Source organism: Mus caroli, unplaced genomic scaffold, assembly GCF_978045245.1.
Source record: "Mus caroli unplaced genomic scaffold, Mus_caroli_1 scaffold_3, whole genome shotgun sequence".
NCBI classification, from domain to species: domain Eukaryota; kingdom Metazoa; phylum Chordata; class Mammalia; order Rodentia; family Muridae; genus Mus; species Mus caroli.
Genome location: NW_028227258.1, coordinates 23,975,372 through 23,995,181, shown reverse-complemented (window position 1 = coordinate 23,995,181; position 19,810 = coordinate 23,975,372). Strand labels below are relative to the sequence as shown.

Below are 19,810 nucleotides of genomic sequence, written 5' to 3'. Positions count from 1 at the left end.
CAATTGCACCAAGTTATTCAGCCTTGGAGTTCACAGTGACATCTAGTTAATTCCATCCCTTCATGGGGGTCATGAATTTTACTGATGGGCTTTCTTCAGAGGGGATGCCACTCACAGGGATAGCTCCATACAGCATCTTCTTCTCTAATCACTCAAATCTAAACACTCTAATTTCTAATAACTCCAGTCAGAGTTAAACAGATGCTCACAGTAAAAATCCTAGAAGAAAACAGTGAAAATTCAAGAAATCTAAAATGGTGTGTGTGTGTGTATGTGTGTGTGCAGTTTGTTAAATGAACATTATCTAGAGATTTCAAATGTTTATTCTTGCTTAATAATGGTAATAATGCAGATCAGAGTTTGTCAACAGTGGAACTATTGACATTTTATACTACATAAGCTTTTACACTGGAAGTATAGAAGGCTGATCTTTAAATTAGAAGATATTCATCAGGTACCTCTGAGTTCTATCTCCTAGGTACTGCCATTATTATTCTACTTGTGAATGTGAAAGTCTCTTTAGACATTGCTAACTGACATCTGGGAGACATTGAGAATTACTACTATAGGTAAATTAATCTTTTCCCCATGGACACACTCAACATGTCATATTAAGGATAAAACTACAAAAAAGTTGTGGTGCAATTGAAAAAAAAATAGAAGTACTTGGAGACACTTCAATCATTTGCTCACACGTTCAAATCTGTAATGTAAGGTCACCCCAATTTAAATATGGCTGCCTTTCCCCTTTTACATGAGCATGGAACTGAATCCTTGAGAGATGAGAGCCATAAGATTTATCCTTGTATCAGTGCTCTAACAGGTGGTCTGGAAAGTTCCCCTTGGTTTCATTCAGTGTCTCTGTGAATGAGCCAGGAGACCATGGTGTTCTGCTCTGAGGATAAGGAGAACAATTCATTAAACCCAGGTTACACAGCTGTACTGCTTCTGTTCAATGAACGGTACATGGTCAGTCATAATGATAGCTCCTTTGTGGAACTGGACCTGCACCTTTTCACAGAAATATAAAGAACTTCACCTGCAAAGGCAGGAACCCTAACCAGACAAACTGAAGGATGACTATGTCATTCTGTTCTGACAGTACCTGTAACCTGCATATTGTGTGCTGAAGTTAAATGTTGTTAGATGAGGTCATGTAGGCAAAGAGTGGGCTGCAAGGCTCCAACTCTAGGACCCACTTCAACCAACTTGAATAATGAAGACAGAAGCCATTCTACTATGTCACAGTTACAGTGATAGGAATTAGTTTTCTTCAGTTTCTATAACAACCTCCCTCCAACACACACACACACACACACACACACACACACACACACACACACACACACACACTCACACTCACACACATTCACTGTATGTGATCAATTCTAAGTACAAGTGAACTAACTGTAAGTGGAAATTCACTGAAAGTGAAGGAATTGTACTTGACATTTAGGGTCTTCTCAACAGAGAATCCCTCAAGAAGGTCATCTACAACTTTTTGCACTGCAAAATGCCAAGATTACCTCGAGAGCAACTGCAAATTGAAAGGGGAATTGTATTGTGCCCCAAATTAGCTATATGGACTCAGCACTATTTTTCTTCTATTAACTGAATGAAGGGAAAATGAGAAATGATTCCTTAATAGGAAAAACTTTTCCTAACAGGAGTTTACATCTTTGCCTGGTCTAGGATGGAGATGTACTACCAGTCTATCTACATCATATTGATTATAATTTTTTAATTTGATTTGTTTTAAATCAAGAATTCTGTCACTAAAAGATAGACATCTATAGAAATCTCTATATTTTTGATGCCTATGTGCTTAATCTTGTCCAATATAACAGGAAGAGTGAAGTGTAAAGAACATGAGATCTGAGAACAGGGAGATCATAGATGAAAAATGTGTTTTTAAAAATGAACAATTCTTGTTGCAGTTCTTAATCTTAGGGTGTGTTCCACACAACAATCAGAATCAGGAACCTGTCTCCTGATAAAAGGGATGGATTTGTGCTCAGTTTGAATTAAGTTACATTTCTGGGGTGGACAATGGTGGAGTGCTACAGGCAGGACAGAGCTATGCTTTGATATGTGATCCATAGTAGGAAAAAGGAGCTATCTGTGGATGTCTTGGAGCTTTGTTCTATATGTGCTCTGCACTGAAAATCAGTAGTGCTTTAAATATTGGCTGTTTTAAGGCAGAAGAAAAGGAGTTCATATTCTGACATAGCCTTTGAATTGTCTTCCATACTGTTAGTGAAGTCTTCTACTGAAGTCATGTGGATGTAGACCCTGCCTCTTCTACCATTTGTTCGTTAGCTAATATTTATCAAATTCTCTCTGTTTATGAATTCTGCATTCACCAAGGATTTAATGATGGGAAGGAATATTCAGAGAAAACTGATCTCTTCCTCTGTGACTGTTGTAGGTCAGAGGGGGAAAATAAATATGAATGTAGAAAAGCGAGGTGAATATATCGGTGGAAGAAACTCACAGTTCATCTGTCACTGGTGTAGGGAGCAGAATGACAGGGATGCTTTCTAGTGTCTTCCTGTCTGCAGCACAGTGAAACTCTTAGCATCAGTTCCCTTATCTCCAGAATGAGGTTGGCAACGTAAACTACACAGGGCTCACATGTGAGGTTGCCTCTATTGCTATCCTGAGTGGCAGTCCAAGCCCACATATCTCAGTAGGCCACAGACACTGTACTTTCTTAGTTAGTTTCCCTAATGTCTGACTTTACTAGAACCCCAAATGCATAGAACCCTTTTCTTTGTTAGAATTGGTGTATCAAAGCCATTTTCCACTCAGATCCTGAACAAAGTCCTCATGGCTTCCTCCATCCCTCTGCCTTATTCTCTGAAATGATATACTTTGATTCTTTACTCTTTTCTTCTTTTATTCTATACTTTACACATTCCTCTTTGGCTATGTTACACTACAGATATGCCAACATCCTGCTGCCATTCTGTGTTCTGGCAAGAATCAAGGATGGGGCATGTCTTCCTACTAATGAATGGATGGTGGGATGGATGACTTTCTGGGAAATGATGGACATTCCATTTGGTCGATCCACTTGAGTGTGAGGAATAGGAAAGATGTGGAAAGCCTTCTATAGCTGGGGCTATGGGAATGTATATCTGTGCCTGACTTTTCACTGGGATTTAAACTCACATCCTCATGCTTGCATCTGAAGCTATCTCTCCAGTCCCCAATTGCTTATTCTGAATACTTAACCCAAATTTCTGACTTTCTCTCACTCTAATCAATTTTTGTAGAATTATATAAGAGACATTAATTTAAATTCATCCTTATTAATGAAGACTTAGAAAGCATGATCAAATTTAAAAATTTTCTCTATTCATTTTTTATTTAAAATTTTCATTTCCTTTGAGAGCTTAATATATGAATAATGCATTTATACAATCTCCACCACTCATTTATTCATGGTTTACAAAAATGTAAAAAGAAATGGTAAGAATAATGGAGAGGGATTTTTGAGTGGAGAGAGGGATGGGAGGGTAAGTTATAGTGGGGAGAACTGATACAAAATTATTTGAAAAAGCTATATGGAAACGTATATAATAGAAGACTTTAAATGCTGTTACCCTAAACAGGGTATTTATTATCTTTTCCCAAGAGTCATAGTTTATAAATAAAAAACCCATTGCCAGATTCTGAGATATTACCCTGGGTTATTAGTCAGGAATATGCCAGAGACCTCCACAAACAATACCTGATGATTGCCAATGCTCTTAGTTTTCCAGCATAACTTACCATAACACCTGAGGACCTATTATTGCTGCAAACACCACACCCTTGGGCCATAGGGCATGGAGGAGAAATCTAACTTGCACTAAGAAGTTGACTATCTGCTTTCTAATTTCATAGTAGAGGAAGGTGGTATGAGTCAACCCAGTTATAAAACCAATCAACTACAATAATGATGGTCATCTCAAGCTATTGCCATGGGTACCATCATGGTACAGATGTAATGGAGGTAACCAACTGGCGGTATTTAAGGCCCATTCCCCAAGAGTAAATCTGGACAAGAGCATATGGCTGGAGAGATTACAGGTCCCAGGAATAAACATACTAATATTTTGTTCAATGGATACAATATCAAACTACCATGTAAGTTATTATAGCTCTGTGACCTTACCAGAGAAGCTTATCAGTGCAATGGATAGCATAGTTAACACAGAAACTCAGAGCTGGTCAAGATGCAGAGAGTAAGTAACTGTGGAGTGCTGAACCACAAATGGGACATCTATATCACCTCCATGTCACCAAGACCCAGGGACCATCATGGGGAAGGAACAGGAAGATATTAAGAGCAGCAAGAAAACTAGAGTGAAAAAGTGAAAAGATGCTCACAGCCTTTAGAATTTTGAATCACCAATTGCCTCACTTTTTACCCCACCCTCTAACCCCATGTCTTCTATAAACCAAGGGATTAAAAACATCAATAAATAGGGGCTCTTGGCATGGCTCAGTGGTTAAACTTACTGGTAGCTCTTTCAAAGGACCCAGGTTCAATGTCTAACACCCTCATGGTAGCTTAGAATGCTCTGCGATTCTATTTACAGACCGTCTGATGCTCTCCCCTGGCCTCCAAGAGTACCAGGTATGTATGTGTTACATAGACATACATACATACAGGCAAAATATCCATGCACATAAAACTTAAACATTGAGGAAAAAGCCCACAAACTACAAAATATTACCTTGAGCTATGTAAGGTGTGGTTTCTTCTTTGGGAGGGGTGTGCGTGGGCCGGGGTGTGGGAGCCGGTGGTCTGTTTATAATGAAGGACCGATTTCCAGTTCTTTTCTTGACACTCTTACTGGCCAGTATCAGGTCATACTCATTGTCTTCAGTCTCTGCAAATGCATATGGGTTTTCTTCTTCCTCCTCCTCCTCCTCCTCCTGGGCTGCTTCTTTCTTTTCTTCTCTGCTGGATTCCTCTCTTGTCTCTGGTCTTGCGTTGAGATCATTCCAGTTTTGACTTCTTTCCATTTGGTCTTCCAGTACTTTTCCTGCTTAGGAAACAGGGTTTGGGTTTAGTTTGGGTTTTCTCTTCTATATTATGCAATATTCTTGCTGTCTTTAATTTTGTATATCATCTCGAATCAGTTTACTCAAATGCCATTGAAAACAATACGAAAAAGGTGCCATCTCTAATAAAATGTTTCTATACTATTTACAAAGAAATCCCAGCTTTGTGAGAAAATACGTTAATATGTGTTTTAAAATATTATTTTTCAAACATGATTTTTAGGTATGTATTTATTATCTGAAAATTGAGGTATACATTTATATATCAACTCCAAATGCTTTGAAAGGTGTTTAAAAGCATACAACTTGTAGACATTTTTTTTTTTAGTCAGTAAGTCATCTTCCCTTTTCTACTGCTTATACTGAATATTTCATCTAAAATCTAAAAAATCTCTGAAAATGATTTATGATTTGAGGGAACAGTCAGACATACTGCCACTGTCTGTCATAACAAGTGTTTCCCTGCTATGACAAACTGACTTTTAAGAGTGTGGCTCATGGTTTTCAAAAGTGACCATGAACCTCATCCAGAAACATGGCACCAAGGTAGAGATCTGGATATATTAGAGAGTGGGGCCAGTCACTGGCTTAAGAGCGAGTTGTATGGTTAGAAAACAGTCACATATTTGGAGTCTTTAGGGGTTCATATTCAGTAAAATATTTACCTACTTTGAAAGAACATGCTAAGAAACCTTAGTAGCAGTTGTTAAACAGACAAGCATTTGAAGCACTCTGTGGTTAATAAGCAAAAAAGAACCTGTGGCTCTTTACTAGGCCAACAAGAAGGTCTTTCACTATGAATATTATTGGTTACTCTTTTTATTTCTATTTGCCCTTGTTCAGATAAACATGAATCTGATAATAATTATTATAATTGGGATTTTAGTGGAAAATCTTAGATGCTCAGAAAAAGTACAACTAATAGAACCGCACTAGAGGTTTGTTTTGCTGGGCGTGGTGGCTCACGCCTTTAATCCCAGCACTTGGGAGGCAGAGGCAGGCGAATTTCTGAGTTCGAGGCCAGCCTGGTCTACAAAGTGAGTTCCAGGACAGCCAGGGCTACACAGAGAAATCCTGTCTCAAAAAAAAAAGAGTTTTTTTTTTTTTTTTCAAGAATATGCAGGAATTGCTTTTGGTAGTTCTGGGAAAGGCCACCATGACAGCCTCCCTAAGCATCTTAAACTTTATTCTTCTGGTTAGCTTCACTTAAGAAGTGTTAAATACCTCTGAGCCTGGCACCAGCTTTAAAAATCACTGTGTCTCGATTCTTTCTGCATGAATAATATAGCTTTGGGACTTTGACTCCATGACTTCTGTTTCCCTGACAGCCTCTGGGTGAAACATGATTAAGTGTGTGGGAAAGACTTTTATAGCACTTCATTTTTAGCAAAATGTGTCAACTGTCTCACTTTTATGAACCCATTTCCTGAGCTGTTAACTCCCTTTGTTCTCCACCCACTGCGCTTTCCAATGCACTCTAAAGTTGGACTCCTACTAGGAATCTTACATTTGACTTCTCATCTTCCCAAGGGTTAGATTATACTTTCTGTTAAGAAGTTGGGCCTGCATTTCTTTAGTCCAGGTTGTATACTAATAATTAATAAATGAATCACTCTTATGAGCAAATCATTTCAACTGGTAAATTAATAGGGCACAAGTATCTAGAATGAGGACATCCTGGGTTTTGCAGGCAAATGGATGAACTAGAAAATATCATCCTGAGTGAGGTCACTCTCCAAAAGGATATGCATGCATGGTATGTAGTCATTAATAAGTGGATGTTAGCCAAAAAAAAAAAATGTACAGAATATCCAAGATACAGTCCACACTCAAAAAGGTCAACAAGCTGAAGGACCCAAGTGAGGATGCCACCTCAGTCCCACTTGGGAGGGAGAAGAAAGAAATCACAAGTGGAGAGGGAGGGAGAGACCTGGGAGGGAAAGTGGACAAGGAGTGTGGGGGGAGAGGGGAACCTGTTCAGTGAGGGAAAAGGACTGATGCCCTGAGGGCCAACAGAAAGAATGGAAACAGGCAACCTCAGGAGTTAGGAGGTTGTGGGGGGACCTCCAGAATGCACCAGAGACCTGGGAGGTAAGAAATCCTCAGGACTCAAAGGGAGGGACCATAGATGAAATGCCTGACAGTAGGGAGAGGGAACATATAGAACCCACCTCCAGCAGGTGGGCTCAAATGAGGGAGAGGGGGGCCATCCCATCATCACAACTTGGACCCATAATTGTTCATGTCTGAAAGAATTACTGGGATGGAAATGGAGAGGAGCCTGAAGAAAAGAAGTTCAGCAACAGACCCAAAGTGGGATCCAGCTCAAGGGGAGGTCCCAAGGCCTGATACTATTACTGAGGCTAGGGAGTGCTCACAAAAAGGGATCTAGCATAACTGCACTCTGGAAGACCCATCAAACAGCTGAAAGAGTCAGATGTGGTTATTTCCACCCAACCAATAGACAGAAGCATCTGACCCCTGTTGTTGAATTAAGGAAGGCTGAAAGAAGCTGAGGAGGAGGGTGCGATCCTATAGGAGCACCAGCATTCTCAATTAATCTGGATCCCCGAAATCTCTCAAACACTGGGCCACCAAACAGGTAGCATACACCAGCTGATATGAGGCCTCCAATACAGAGTAGAGGACTTCTGGGTCTGGGTTTAGTCAGAGAAGATGCACCTAACCCTCAAGAGACTGGAGACCCCAGGAAGTTTAGAGGTCAGGTGGGGTGGGGAGGAGGTATGGGATGTGGCACAGTCAGAGGGTGGGATGGGGAGGACGGGAATAAGATATGGAGTGTAAAAAAAACCAAAAACTGAAGGATGGCTCTTCATTTCTCCTGATAGTTTATAACAGTATATTGTGTACTATGTATATATCACTTATACAGATTTTTGTGCCTCTTTTATGTTAAAATTCTAAGCATGAATAAAATTCTTCAAATTAAAAAAAAAGACAAGAAAGAACCTTGAAAGTAAATATTTAACATATGCTAGTTGTAGGCTCTCTGGCCTTGAGTCCGAGTGGCAGATGGGTCATAACGATAGCTCAGTTTCTTGATTATTGCAAAAGTAAAAAGATGTTCTATAGTGGTATGTCTTAGTAATTTATTAAAATTATGTCTGAAAATCTCAGGCATGGAATTTGCTGTCTCTTGTCCATCACTCAAGGACAGATCTTGCCAAAAGCACTTGTTGCTTTTGCAGGGGACCTGAGATCCATTAGCAGCCACCATATAGTGGCTAACATATTTGTAGTCTCAGTCTCATGGGACCCAACAGGAATACACATGGGACACATGCATTTGTTCAGGCTAACCAACACTCATACACATAAAGTAAAAAGTGAATACTTCCAAAAGAGAAAAATTTTAAAAATATGTTGCCATTTTCTTTTTTGCTCACTTTTTAGTGCTATGATGAAAAGATAAACTGGAAAAAAAAGATATAAAAGTAGAAAAGGGATCAATTGGCAAGAGGAATGTGACTAGTGAGAAGGGGACAAGAAAGTGGTGCTGGCACAACTGGCGGTTATCATGTAGAAGAATGCGAATTGATCCATTCTTATCTCCATGTACTAAGGTCAAGTCTAAGTGGATCAAGGAACTCTACATAAAACCAGAGACACTGAAACTTATAGAGGAGATAGTGGGGAAAAGCCTCAAAGATATGGGCACAAGGGAAAAATTCCTGAATAGAACAGCAATGGCTTATGCTGTAAGATCGAGATTCAATAAATGGGACCTCGTAAAATTGCAAAGCTTCTGTAAGGCAAAAGACACTGTCAGTAAGACAAAAAGGCCGCCAACAGATTGGGAAAGGATCTTTACCAATCCTAAATCAGATAGGGGACTAATATCCAATATATATATATATATATATATATATATATATATATATATATATATATATATATATATCTTAAGAAGGTGGACTCCAGAAAATCAAATAACCCTATTAAAAATGGGGTACAAAGCTAAACAAAGAATTCTCAATTGAGGAATACTGAATGGCTGAGAAGCACCTGAAAAAATGTTCAGCATCCTTAATCATCAGGGAAATGCAAATCAAAACAACCCTGAGATTCCACCTCACACCAGTCAGAATGGCTAAGATCTCAGGAGGCAGAGGCAGGCAGATTTCTGAGTTTGAGGCCAGCCTGGTCTACAAAGTGAGTTCCAGGACAGCCAGGGCTATACAGAGAAACCCTGTCTCAAACAAACAAACAAACAAACAAAATTCAGGTGACAGCAGATGCTGACGAGGATGTGGAGAAAGAGGAACACTCCTCTATTGTTGGTGGGATTGCAAGCTGGTACAACCACTCTGGAAATCAGTCTGGCAGTTCCTCAGAAAATTAGACATAGTGCTACCAGAAGATCTAGCAATTCCTCTCCTGGGCATATACCCAGAAGATGTTCCAACTTGTAATAAGTACACATGCTCCACTATATTCATAGCAGTCTTATTTATAATAGCCAGATGCTGGAAAGAACCCAGATGTCCCTCAACAGAGGAATGGATACAGAAAATGTGGCACATTTACACAATAGAGTACTACTCAGCTATTAAAAAGAATGAATTTATGAAATTCCTAGGCAAATGGATGGATCTGGAGGATATCATCCTAAGTGAGGTAACCCAATCACAAAGGAACACACATGATATGTACTCACTGATAAGTGGATATTAGCCCAGAAACTTAGAATACCCAAGATACAATTTGCAAAACACATGAAACTCAAGAAGAAGGAATACTTTGCTCCTTCATAGAATGGGGAAGAAAATACCCATGGAAGGAGTTACAGAGACAAATTTTGGAGCTGAGACAGAAGGAAAGACCATCCAGAGACTGCCCCAACTGGGGATCCATCCCATATACAACCACCAAACCCAGACACTATTGCATATGCCAGAAAGATTTTGCTGATAGGACCCAGACATAGCTCTTTATTGTGAGGCTATGCCAGTGCCTGGCAATTGCAGAAGTGGATGTTCACTATCATCTATTGGATTGAGCATGGGGCCCCTAATGAAGGAGCTGGAGAGGGCACCCAAGGAGCTAAAGGGGTCTGCAACCCTATAGGAGGAACAATGGTGTGAACTAACCAGTATACCTCAGAGCTGTGTCTCTAGTTACATATGTAGCAGAGGATGGCCGGTGTCGGCCGGCCATCAATGGGAGGAGAGGCCCTTGGTCTTACAAAGATCATATGACCCATTACAGGGGAATGCCATGGCCAGTAAGGGGGAGTGGGTGGGTTGGGGAACAGGGTGGGGGAAGGGTATAGGGGGCTTTAAGGATAGTATTTGAAATATAAATGAAGAAAATATCTAATAAAATGCCTTAAAGAAAAACAAAAGAAAGTAGGGGAAATGAATATGATGAAAAAATATATACATACAATGTGTATTATAATGAAACTCATTAGAAAATTTTATATTCAAAATATAAAAATATTAAATGAATGGAGCAATATGATTTTTAAATAAATAATTTTTTCTGGGGTTGCTTCTTATATGTGCTAGTTTTCAGGATATGTATTAGCCACAATTATAATTTTTTTTTTATTTTATTTATTTTTTTTTATATTTTTATTACATATTTTCCTCAATTACATTTCCAATACTATCCCAAAAGTCCCCCATAGTGCCCCCCACTTCCCTACCCACCCATTCCCATTCTTTTGGCCCTGGCATTCCCCTATATTGGGGCATATAATGTTTGCAAGTCCAATGGGCCTCTCTTTCCATTGATGGCCGACTAGGCCATCTTTCGATACATCACAATTATAATTTTGATCATAGGTATCTAGTTAAACTTATCAAAGAATGATAATAGGTTTCTTAACCTACATATTGTATATGAAGAATTATAATACGAAAAATATGATGTAATATTATCTTATAGATATTTAATCTGACACAAGGCAATATTTCATCTCATAATCTTCATTATTTAAAAATTTCAAATATAAAAAATGCAGTAGAATTCTGTGACCAGTCTGCTGCCAACCTGTTTTCTTCTCCTACAGAGTTTTATGTACCAACTGCACTGTTATCTCTTAAGGGTCCACTGAAGCTTGACACATAATAGGTGAGCAATGAATGCAGGTTGAATGGTCAAAAAAGTGTCTCCCAGTCTTTGGTTCTCTGACATAGTGTGGCACCTTAGTGTAGATTATAGGGATAAATATGAGCCTTCCCAGAGACGGCACCTTAGAGGTCATAATGCTAAATTTTATGATTTCAAACATTCACTTGAAGAAATATTTCATTTCATGTATATAAATATTTGCTTGCACATATGCATGTGTACTAAGTGTATGCAAGGCCCCAAGAAGCCAGAAGAAGGGACAGATCTCTCGGAACAGTCAAAGACCGTTGTTGTAAGCTATCACATGGTTTCTGGAAACAGAATCCAGGTCCTCTGCAAGAGCAGCAAGTGCTGTTTACTGCTGAGCCATCTCTCCAGCCCTTCATATCCCACCCTTTAAAGGCCCATTTATACATCTGATAGTCTTTTATGATCTGATGAATAAAATGTATTATTTATGACCTAGGATGAAGAGTGGCATTTTAGTCTTTGTTATGAAACTTTCATTGTCAGAACAGTTTATAACTTGAGAGGGTAAGCACAGACTAGATGAATAAAGTAGGGGATGACAGTGAATGACCCTGGATCTGGGAGTAATCAAAACTAAGGAGAATTCCAAGCAGATTAGTCCTAAAGGAAGGTCTCACTATAAAATGAGTAATGTGACCATGATCATCTCGCAGTCTCCTGTAACAGCCTGCCTTCTGGCCAGAGCATTGAACTTTCCCACAGAATGCACAATTCTCTTTATGTTAATCACTATAGATTCTTTCCAAATTATATGAATATTTTATTATTATTATTATTATTATTATTATTATTATTATTTATTATATTTACTTTCCTAAAGCCTTTCCAGAACACTTTATTTGGGGAGGAAGCCAGGGAAAAAAAGGTGATCATCTATTCTTTTCAAGGAGTCACCCTTGGTTTTCAAATCTGATCATGTGTCTGCAGATCCACCCTCGTACCATATGTTGTGTAGAAGCCTTATAACAAACTGTTTCTCTGCAATTTTTAGCTGGACACTTACCTTGTGAGGTAAAGTGAGGTCTTTCTAGTTGGGAGGCAGCAGTGCCTGGTCGTGGTGGCAGCAGAGGTGGCCTGCAGTGTGGGAGAGGCTCTTCAGAGTTGCCTGCGGTGTCAAACCCAGGGATGAACACATACAGATCGTCATACTGGATCTCGGAGCTTTCCCTGTCGCCCTCTGACAGGCTGGGTCTTGCCTCAGCGCTTGCTTCTTCTTCCTTCATCTCCATAGACCTTTCAGGCTTCTCAGATCTGTCTGTGCTCCGCCTGTGTGTCTTCCTGAGTTCATGATGGGATGCTGGAGACGGCATGGCTATTTAGGATGAAGATTGAACAGTTTCACTTACACTGTCTGGAGGTGTTTTGAGAATCTTTACAGAAGCAGCAGTAGTTAATATAATTTTATCATCTGCTATATAGTAAGAAGCTGCCCACTGTACAACTCCTCTTTAACTAATGGCTATCAAAGTTCCATCTACTCTTGTTTCAAGAGTACATGATATAGCCACATATTTTGATACTGTAGAGTAATTGTAGGAAATGAATCCATGCCTCTCCTTAGTATTTCCGTATATTTATTATATATTACTTAATGTAGCAATTGTAATAATTTGCATAATTAATTACCATGAATTTATTATGAGTGTTTCATTAATTTTTGAAAACATTACTTGTTTAAAAAAATGTCTTTTTTCCCTTTGGAGAAAGCATACCTATTGATAAAATGCATTCTGTTCTAAAATTTAACCAAATAATTAAGTCAATGTCCCTATACTAAGAAGCACACCACATTTACTTGTATAGTATACAATAATACTCGAGCAGCCCAGGAACAACACAAAAACAGTGGGCTGCAGTAACTTCACAGCTGCACATCAACTTACATAATGTTCTCTTTTTGAAAGTGAAAATGAAAGACAGCCTTTTTGATCTTTCAAACAGACGTTGGAATGTGTCTTATCATTTTCAATGAAAAAATTGTTTTCAAATGTCATTTAAATATAATTTTAAATATCAAATAAAAAGTGTGGGTGGAATTTTTTTTTTTTGTTGTTGTTGTTTCAAAAATTGTAGTTACATGGTTCAGCAGTGAAAGAAAACTTAGGCCTGTGGAGGCGAGTGCCTGTAGCAGGGAATCTTCCCTCACATGAAGAAGAAAGACATGCTTTTTTGCTTCTAGAACTGAACTTAGATTCTATAAATACTGGTCTGGGAAGAGGAGGTAGGTGTGGGTGAGTGTTCGTGTGTGTGTGTGTGTTGTGTATATGTTGCATATGTGGGATATGTGTGTATTGTGCATGTGTTGTGTATGTGGGGTGTGTATATGTCTCAGAATATATATGTGTGTTGTATCTGTTGTATGTGTGTGTACTGTATGTGGATGTGGTGTCTGGGGAGTGTGTGTGTATGGTGTGTTGAGTATGTGTGTGGTGGTGTGTGTGTGTGTGTGTGTGTATGCATGTGTATATGTGTGATTTTTGTCCAGAGGTTTCATAAATTTTCCTGTTTCATAAATTTTCCTGTCCACAACACCTAAACAGTAACCCTAAAGTAAAGTAATCCCTTGAAATTTTGATGTATTTGATGGAATGACTGGAAGGAAGGTATTGTTCAGTCACAAGTCCATGAAGATGCTTCACTATTTCATCTAAGAAAATCAGTCATCAGCCTAGAAAATTAGTTAAAATCCAGGACCTTGCATTACCAGCACCTTAGTTTTAGAGTCTGCATTTGGTACTAACAAGAAACAAAAGTTTCAGGTGCTTGTCAGATGTGTCCGGATCTGGAGTATAGCCCTAGCAAGGTAGAGTTAGTAGGTAGATGGTTTCAGGGTACCCCATCATCACTGTGATATAGAGTGGGGTGCTCTGACCTTCCTCCAGTCCCATGAAAACTTGGGGCTGAGCCCAGTCACAGTTGCACAGATGAGAGAACTCTCAGTTTCAGCTACAGAGATGAGATTTTTCATTAAAAGGAACTGCTATAATCTTCTCTTGTTATTGTCAGTACTTTAGAGGGTGGAATTTTATGATAGATGTGTAGTCAGTGTTAATAATGAAATTTATCATGATCTTTTATTATTAAGGTCATAAAATATATAACCTATAACCACATTAATCATTTTCAATTTAATTTAATATATGATATTCTTATATGTATTGTGATAATCTTTGGACGATTTTATCAAAGTAAACTTGGTAAGCATTGTATTGAATTTTATCTGATTTGCATATTGGCCTGTCTTTTGAAAAGCTTGTGGTCAGTAGTGTATAACTGGGCATTGATGATGTACTGGTATAGGCCATATGCACAGGAACAAAATAATCTTAATCTCCTAGTATGGGTATTGGAAATGAAGGGAACAGGCCATAAATGAAAACCCAGACAGATAAGTAAAATATAACGCTGAATGATGCTGAGAACAGTGGAGGAGGGTACAGGCAAAGGGACATGACAGAAACAAAACAAAATGATACAAAACAAATAAAAGGAGCCATGATCTGTGGATGAAACAGGGCAGGAAGTTAGGATGTCCCAGAGAGGAAGAACATCTGAAGAGAGCAGAAACGGCATACAGTCAGTGGCAGAAGCAAACGTATTCTCTCTCTCTAGGGTAGATAACAATGATCAATGACGACTGGTTGAATGCTGGCAATACTTTGAAAATACAGTCAATAGTATTATGCTGGACTGGATATAGAGTGGGAGAGGAAGAACAGAAGTTCAAAATGACTTCAATATTTTTGAACTAACTTAAAAGGAAAAGAAAAGAACATTTTTGTTGGCTGAGGAGGGAAGTCAGCAGGTGGAGACATTGGGTACTCCATCATCATTGTGATACAGAATGGGGTGCTCTGGAGGAGGAGGAGGAGGAGGGGAGGGGAAGGAGAAGGAAGAGGGGAGGAGGAGGAGGGGAGGAGGAGGAGGTTGAGATGCTCATCATAAATGCTGGTGATGATAGTAAACAGACCACTGTATGCTAATAAGACCTGACCTGAACCTGTAGGAACACAGAATTCATCTTCAAATGTTAGACATAGAGTTGCATTTAAATCTTATGAACCATCCTAGCCTCAACTTCCTACCTCACAGCTGAGAGAACTCAGCTCCACAAAAAAAAAAAAAGGATTCAGTTTTGAAAAATGGACTTGGAAATCCAGGTTTCAAAAACTTAGAAAACTGTATCAAAATGACTTCTATAATTTTACAGGGTAGGAAAACTTATATTTCATTATTAAATCTTGACCTTGTTAAAGGCATTTAAATTCTCAAACGTGAAGGCAAAAAATGATCTTTACCTCAATATTTAAAAATTCTTCAGTTGATGAAATATCTTTCTACATTGTTCAGTCTTATTTTTGAGTGTAATACACCATACTCAAAGCCTATCTGTATTCATGGAGTAGAGAAAAACTTACAGGGTGAATATGTGGAAAATGAGATTACATCTTCTTCATAGTCATTTTCTTGCTCGCTATTTCTGCCAGTGTTTTGGCTCTGAAATGAAGGAAGGTAATTTTTAATAATATGTTTTAATCTTACCTAGAGGGAAAGAAATGCTGTTAAAGTTTTATTAAAGACTTATTTCTTCATTACCAGTTTTGGTCACGACCATCTACATGTGTTCAATGATATATGGCCCAAATATCAAAAAGAACAAATGAGAAAATAAGACATTCATCTTGAATAACAGATTAATTTGAAAAAGAAACATAACAACGTGAAGAAAATCATGAGTTTGGGTGTGGTAAAGACCTCCCTCAAACTGAATATAATTGTTTCTCTTAAAACTGTTGCTTTTATTATTTGAAAGATGAGGATTGTTAAAATCAGGTATATTATGTTAGAATGAAAGTAATAAAATTACAGAGATGTCTATTCCAAATCTCTATAAGGAAGAAAGGAAGCTCACTTATTTCCACTTATTTGTCAATTTGAAGTCAGTTCTAGTATTTATTTATTTATGTATTTATTTATGTATTTACTGACTTACTTATTTACCTGCTAACTTATTTATTTAGCTGCTGGGGAGTTTCAGCACAGGGTATCCCACATGCTAAGTTTTCACTCCACCACTGAATCACACCCCAGGATCTATACACCAGGTGCTACTATATTTAGAAAAGAGAATTACTGAGAGAGGACAAAATCCTGCTATCACTGGAAGAGCGAGTTTTCTTTAAACTCTCCGGGGAGATGGCGCTCCTATAATTGTGGAAGAAGGACAGCCAAATAATAGCAACTGCATTTGTCAAAATTACATAGAGAAAAGGATGGGATATGACTGTGTTTACCAGGGACCACAAGGTTTAAAAACACATTTCAAATGGCTTATTCAAAATACAGTTTTTTCTTAACAGAACTGACAGAAATGATGAGACCATTTCTTATATGTTACAAGCATCCGCATTGGTGCACTCAGCCAAGGTATTCTCAGGTATTTGACCTGTACCCTGACCTCATCAATTTTATTTGTCATATATGTTGGCCAATGAAAACCCAGTGGAACTGATTTATTTTTTAATGAGTGCACTTCACAAAAGCATCATAACCTCTATTTTTCCTGGGAATCATAAAAATAAGGAAGAAGTGTCTCAGGTCTTTATTGAGTTAATAGATCATTCTAGACCTCAGTCCTTTCTTCTAATTGTAATGTATAAAATGATAACATTGATGTGTTAGATAATATTTGCAAGTATTAATATTTTAAAATCATAAAATCTTGTTTTATATAGATACCTTTGATTTCTAATTAGCATAAACTGACATTTTATATGTGGATCAAGAATATAGTTTAGAAGTCTATAGTACTCTCAAAATTACACAAAGAATTTTTTAATACCTGTTAGACATCAGAAATAATTTCCAAAGACTTGAAGATTTATGAAAATTACTATAAAATAAGAGCTAGTGCCTAAATATGATTGTAAAGAAATACAAGAATATTGGAGTAAGTTTTGTGCCATGGTTTAAGTCAGTCCGTATCTGTAAATAGCCTAAACCCAAGAATAGCCCAATGGAACCTCCTTCTAAATTTTTTCTTAGCCCAAGATCTATGCAATTAATATTTTGTGCATTTAATGCTATGTGAGTAATTGTATTCTCTAGCATTTGAATCAAAATAATCTAAAATTATTCTGAAATATTAATACTAGAAAAACAAATGTTTACATCTCATCTTACAATTGTATTTTTAAAATATGCTTGATTTGATGATACATCAATATAATAACTCTTATGCAAAACCAATGATGATGTCAAAGATGAGTCTCACTCTACTCTGATATCTAGACACTAATGCTTGGCTGTGTGTCCTAGTGAATGAAGAGTGGACTGTAGATTAATTGAAAGAGCAATCACAGCTGAGTAATTCATCAGCTATATGATGTCAGGTGAAATACTTTAAACCTCAACTTTCTACCCTGTGAAATGTGAGTAGTATTATCTATGCCCCTCATTTTATTAAGGCTTAATGAGAAAAACATAGACTTGATAGATTTTTCTTCTTACAAATACTTTGAAGGAAGTATGGTTTCTTTTCCTCTGTCTAACATTATTTATACATTTGTTAAACATTCAGTTAAGTTTCTATATAGTACATATGCTGTTATCAAAGGAAGAAAGTTAAAAACTAAAGTCAAAATTATCATATTGCTGCTGAAAGATAAAGGGAAATAAAATATACTATTTTATTTATTTTAATAAAGCTTCATTACAGATAAAATAGAGAAATAAAATAGAAAATTAAATTGATCCCAATAGAATGATGGTTGCTGACTTTAATTCCCCAACTCTACCAATAGACAGGTCACCCAGATAGTGTCCAAACTTTAAGTTACAGTCTAGTCATCATCGACAGAGCATGGAAGGACAAACAAAAGGGGCAGAATGAAGATAGATGCTGCAGAAAAACCAGGACAGAAAGCTGCGAATGCATCCTAAAGATAAAGGCTTCAACAAAGGTCAGAAGAAAAGCTGTGCCAACCAGTTCATCTGGATTTTGGGACAGTTGATGGGGACCCGGGTAAAAAGAAGCATAATAGAATTGCGTGGATTCATCAGTCAGAGTAATCTTAAGTAGCTAGGTATGGGCAAAGAATGAAATACATCATGTACAAAATTTCCTTTCAGAAAATGTGTGACAAGGGTCAGAGGGTAACTATACTCAGGATTTGGTTTTCAAAATAAGAACTGACAACATCAGAGAGAGAGTGCCTCATTACAGTCAAGGACTTCAGTGAGGGTGTAGACAGGAGGTGGTGTAGACAGGATGTTTAAGAACTCTGATCTCAAAGGCTGGAGGGAGGGAGTTAAATATGACCATGAAAGTTTCTACTCCATCAGGATCTGGTGACCAGCTCTCAGCCTAAAGCCTTCCTTTAAAGATCACTCCTTTAGAGAATTCTCTCCCCTTCTCACACATTTTACATTAACAAGGCATTTTCAGTGCAACCTAGAACTAAGCTAGCAGTCTAGAGAAGGACATGTTCAGCTTAAATATGCTTTGTATTGGATCTAGGAACACTTGAAAATATATTTGGAGTAGATGCATGACTATGAAGTAGTCCTTTAATCTCTGAAATAAAAGTAGTTTTATAGTGGACAGATAAACTATTGATTTGATTAGTAACACATAACTGAAAAATAAGACTAACAGACCTGAACTTCAAGTACAGAGTCAAAGTTGTGCTTTGAAGATTTCAGAAGACCAGTTAGATATGGACTACAGAGCATCAACTATAAAACATACTTGTTTAACTACTGTCTTACTCCTTTCAAAAACATACAATGATAAACTGGCCATGATATTAAATAGATAAGTTTGTTACTACAAATGTCTGACCAGTACACTGAAAATGAAAACCACAGAGCTGTGTCCATATTGTAGAGATGAAGCTGGGTGGGAAAAAAGCAATGGGAGAAGGCTTTAGTGAGTAAGTACAAGGATGAGAAAAAAGGCAGAGAAACAAGAGAGGTTTAACTACACACTCAACAGTCTAAACTAAGAAGAGAGTTGTTCTTAATGAACTATTCTTGATTTCAGAACTGGGCAGAGACATCTTACACAAGGAAGAGTTTCTGGCTTAGGGAACTTTACCCAAAATTCTCAACAACCTCAACCCAGGGATTTCTCAGCATACCATTCACAAGTAACAATTTTAAACATGATCATCACCAACATGGAGCAATCAGACAGCAAACATTTCTTAAGGATTTTTCTCTGTGTATAATGCTATAATAAGTGGCAAGTTTCTAAGAAGACACGGAGAGGTAATGTATCAGTCCCCAAAGATGCCAAATATTTAACTTGGGAAAAAATCAATATAAGATACACTAAGGAATTATAATTTTGTCTTTTGCTTAATTGAAGATTTTAGTATAAGATACTAGTGAGATCATTCTTTATAACATAGGACTGGGTTTGGAAGGATGAGAAAGGCTTGAGAGATGCATCATGAATCCAATTGTAGAAGTTGATGTATGTTTACTGATCTAACAGATGTAGGAGCAACAGATGACTTGGAGGAAGAACAAATGTTGCTGTTATAGTAAAGAAAAGCAAAGGGAAGGCTGGGTGGTTCATGCAAAGAGATAACCATGTGATCCAAACAGCAGCTGACAT

The 19,810-nt window shown here is 37.7% G+C and overlaps 1 protein-coding gene across 1 annotated transcript in view; it reads right to left on the bottom strand.

The window, feature by feature from the left end:
• Positions 1-19,810, bottom strand: part of Bank1 (B cell scaffold protein with ankyrin repeats 1) — a 288,847-nt gene that overhangs the window by 45,144 nt on the left and 223,893 nt on the right. Inside the window, exons 8-10 of the mRNA XM_021158677.2 lie at positions 15,606-15,684; positions 12,191-12,499; positions 4,728-5,039 (exon numbers count right to left, since the gene is read on the bottom strand). Of these exons, the coding sequence (XP_021014336.2) occupies positions 4,728-5,039; positions 12,191-12,499; positions 15,606-15,684 (700 nt within the window). The remainder of the gene's footprint in view (positions 1-4,727; positions 5,040-12,190; positions 12,500-15,605; positions 15,685-19,810) is intronic.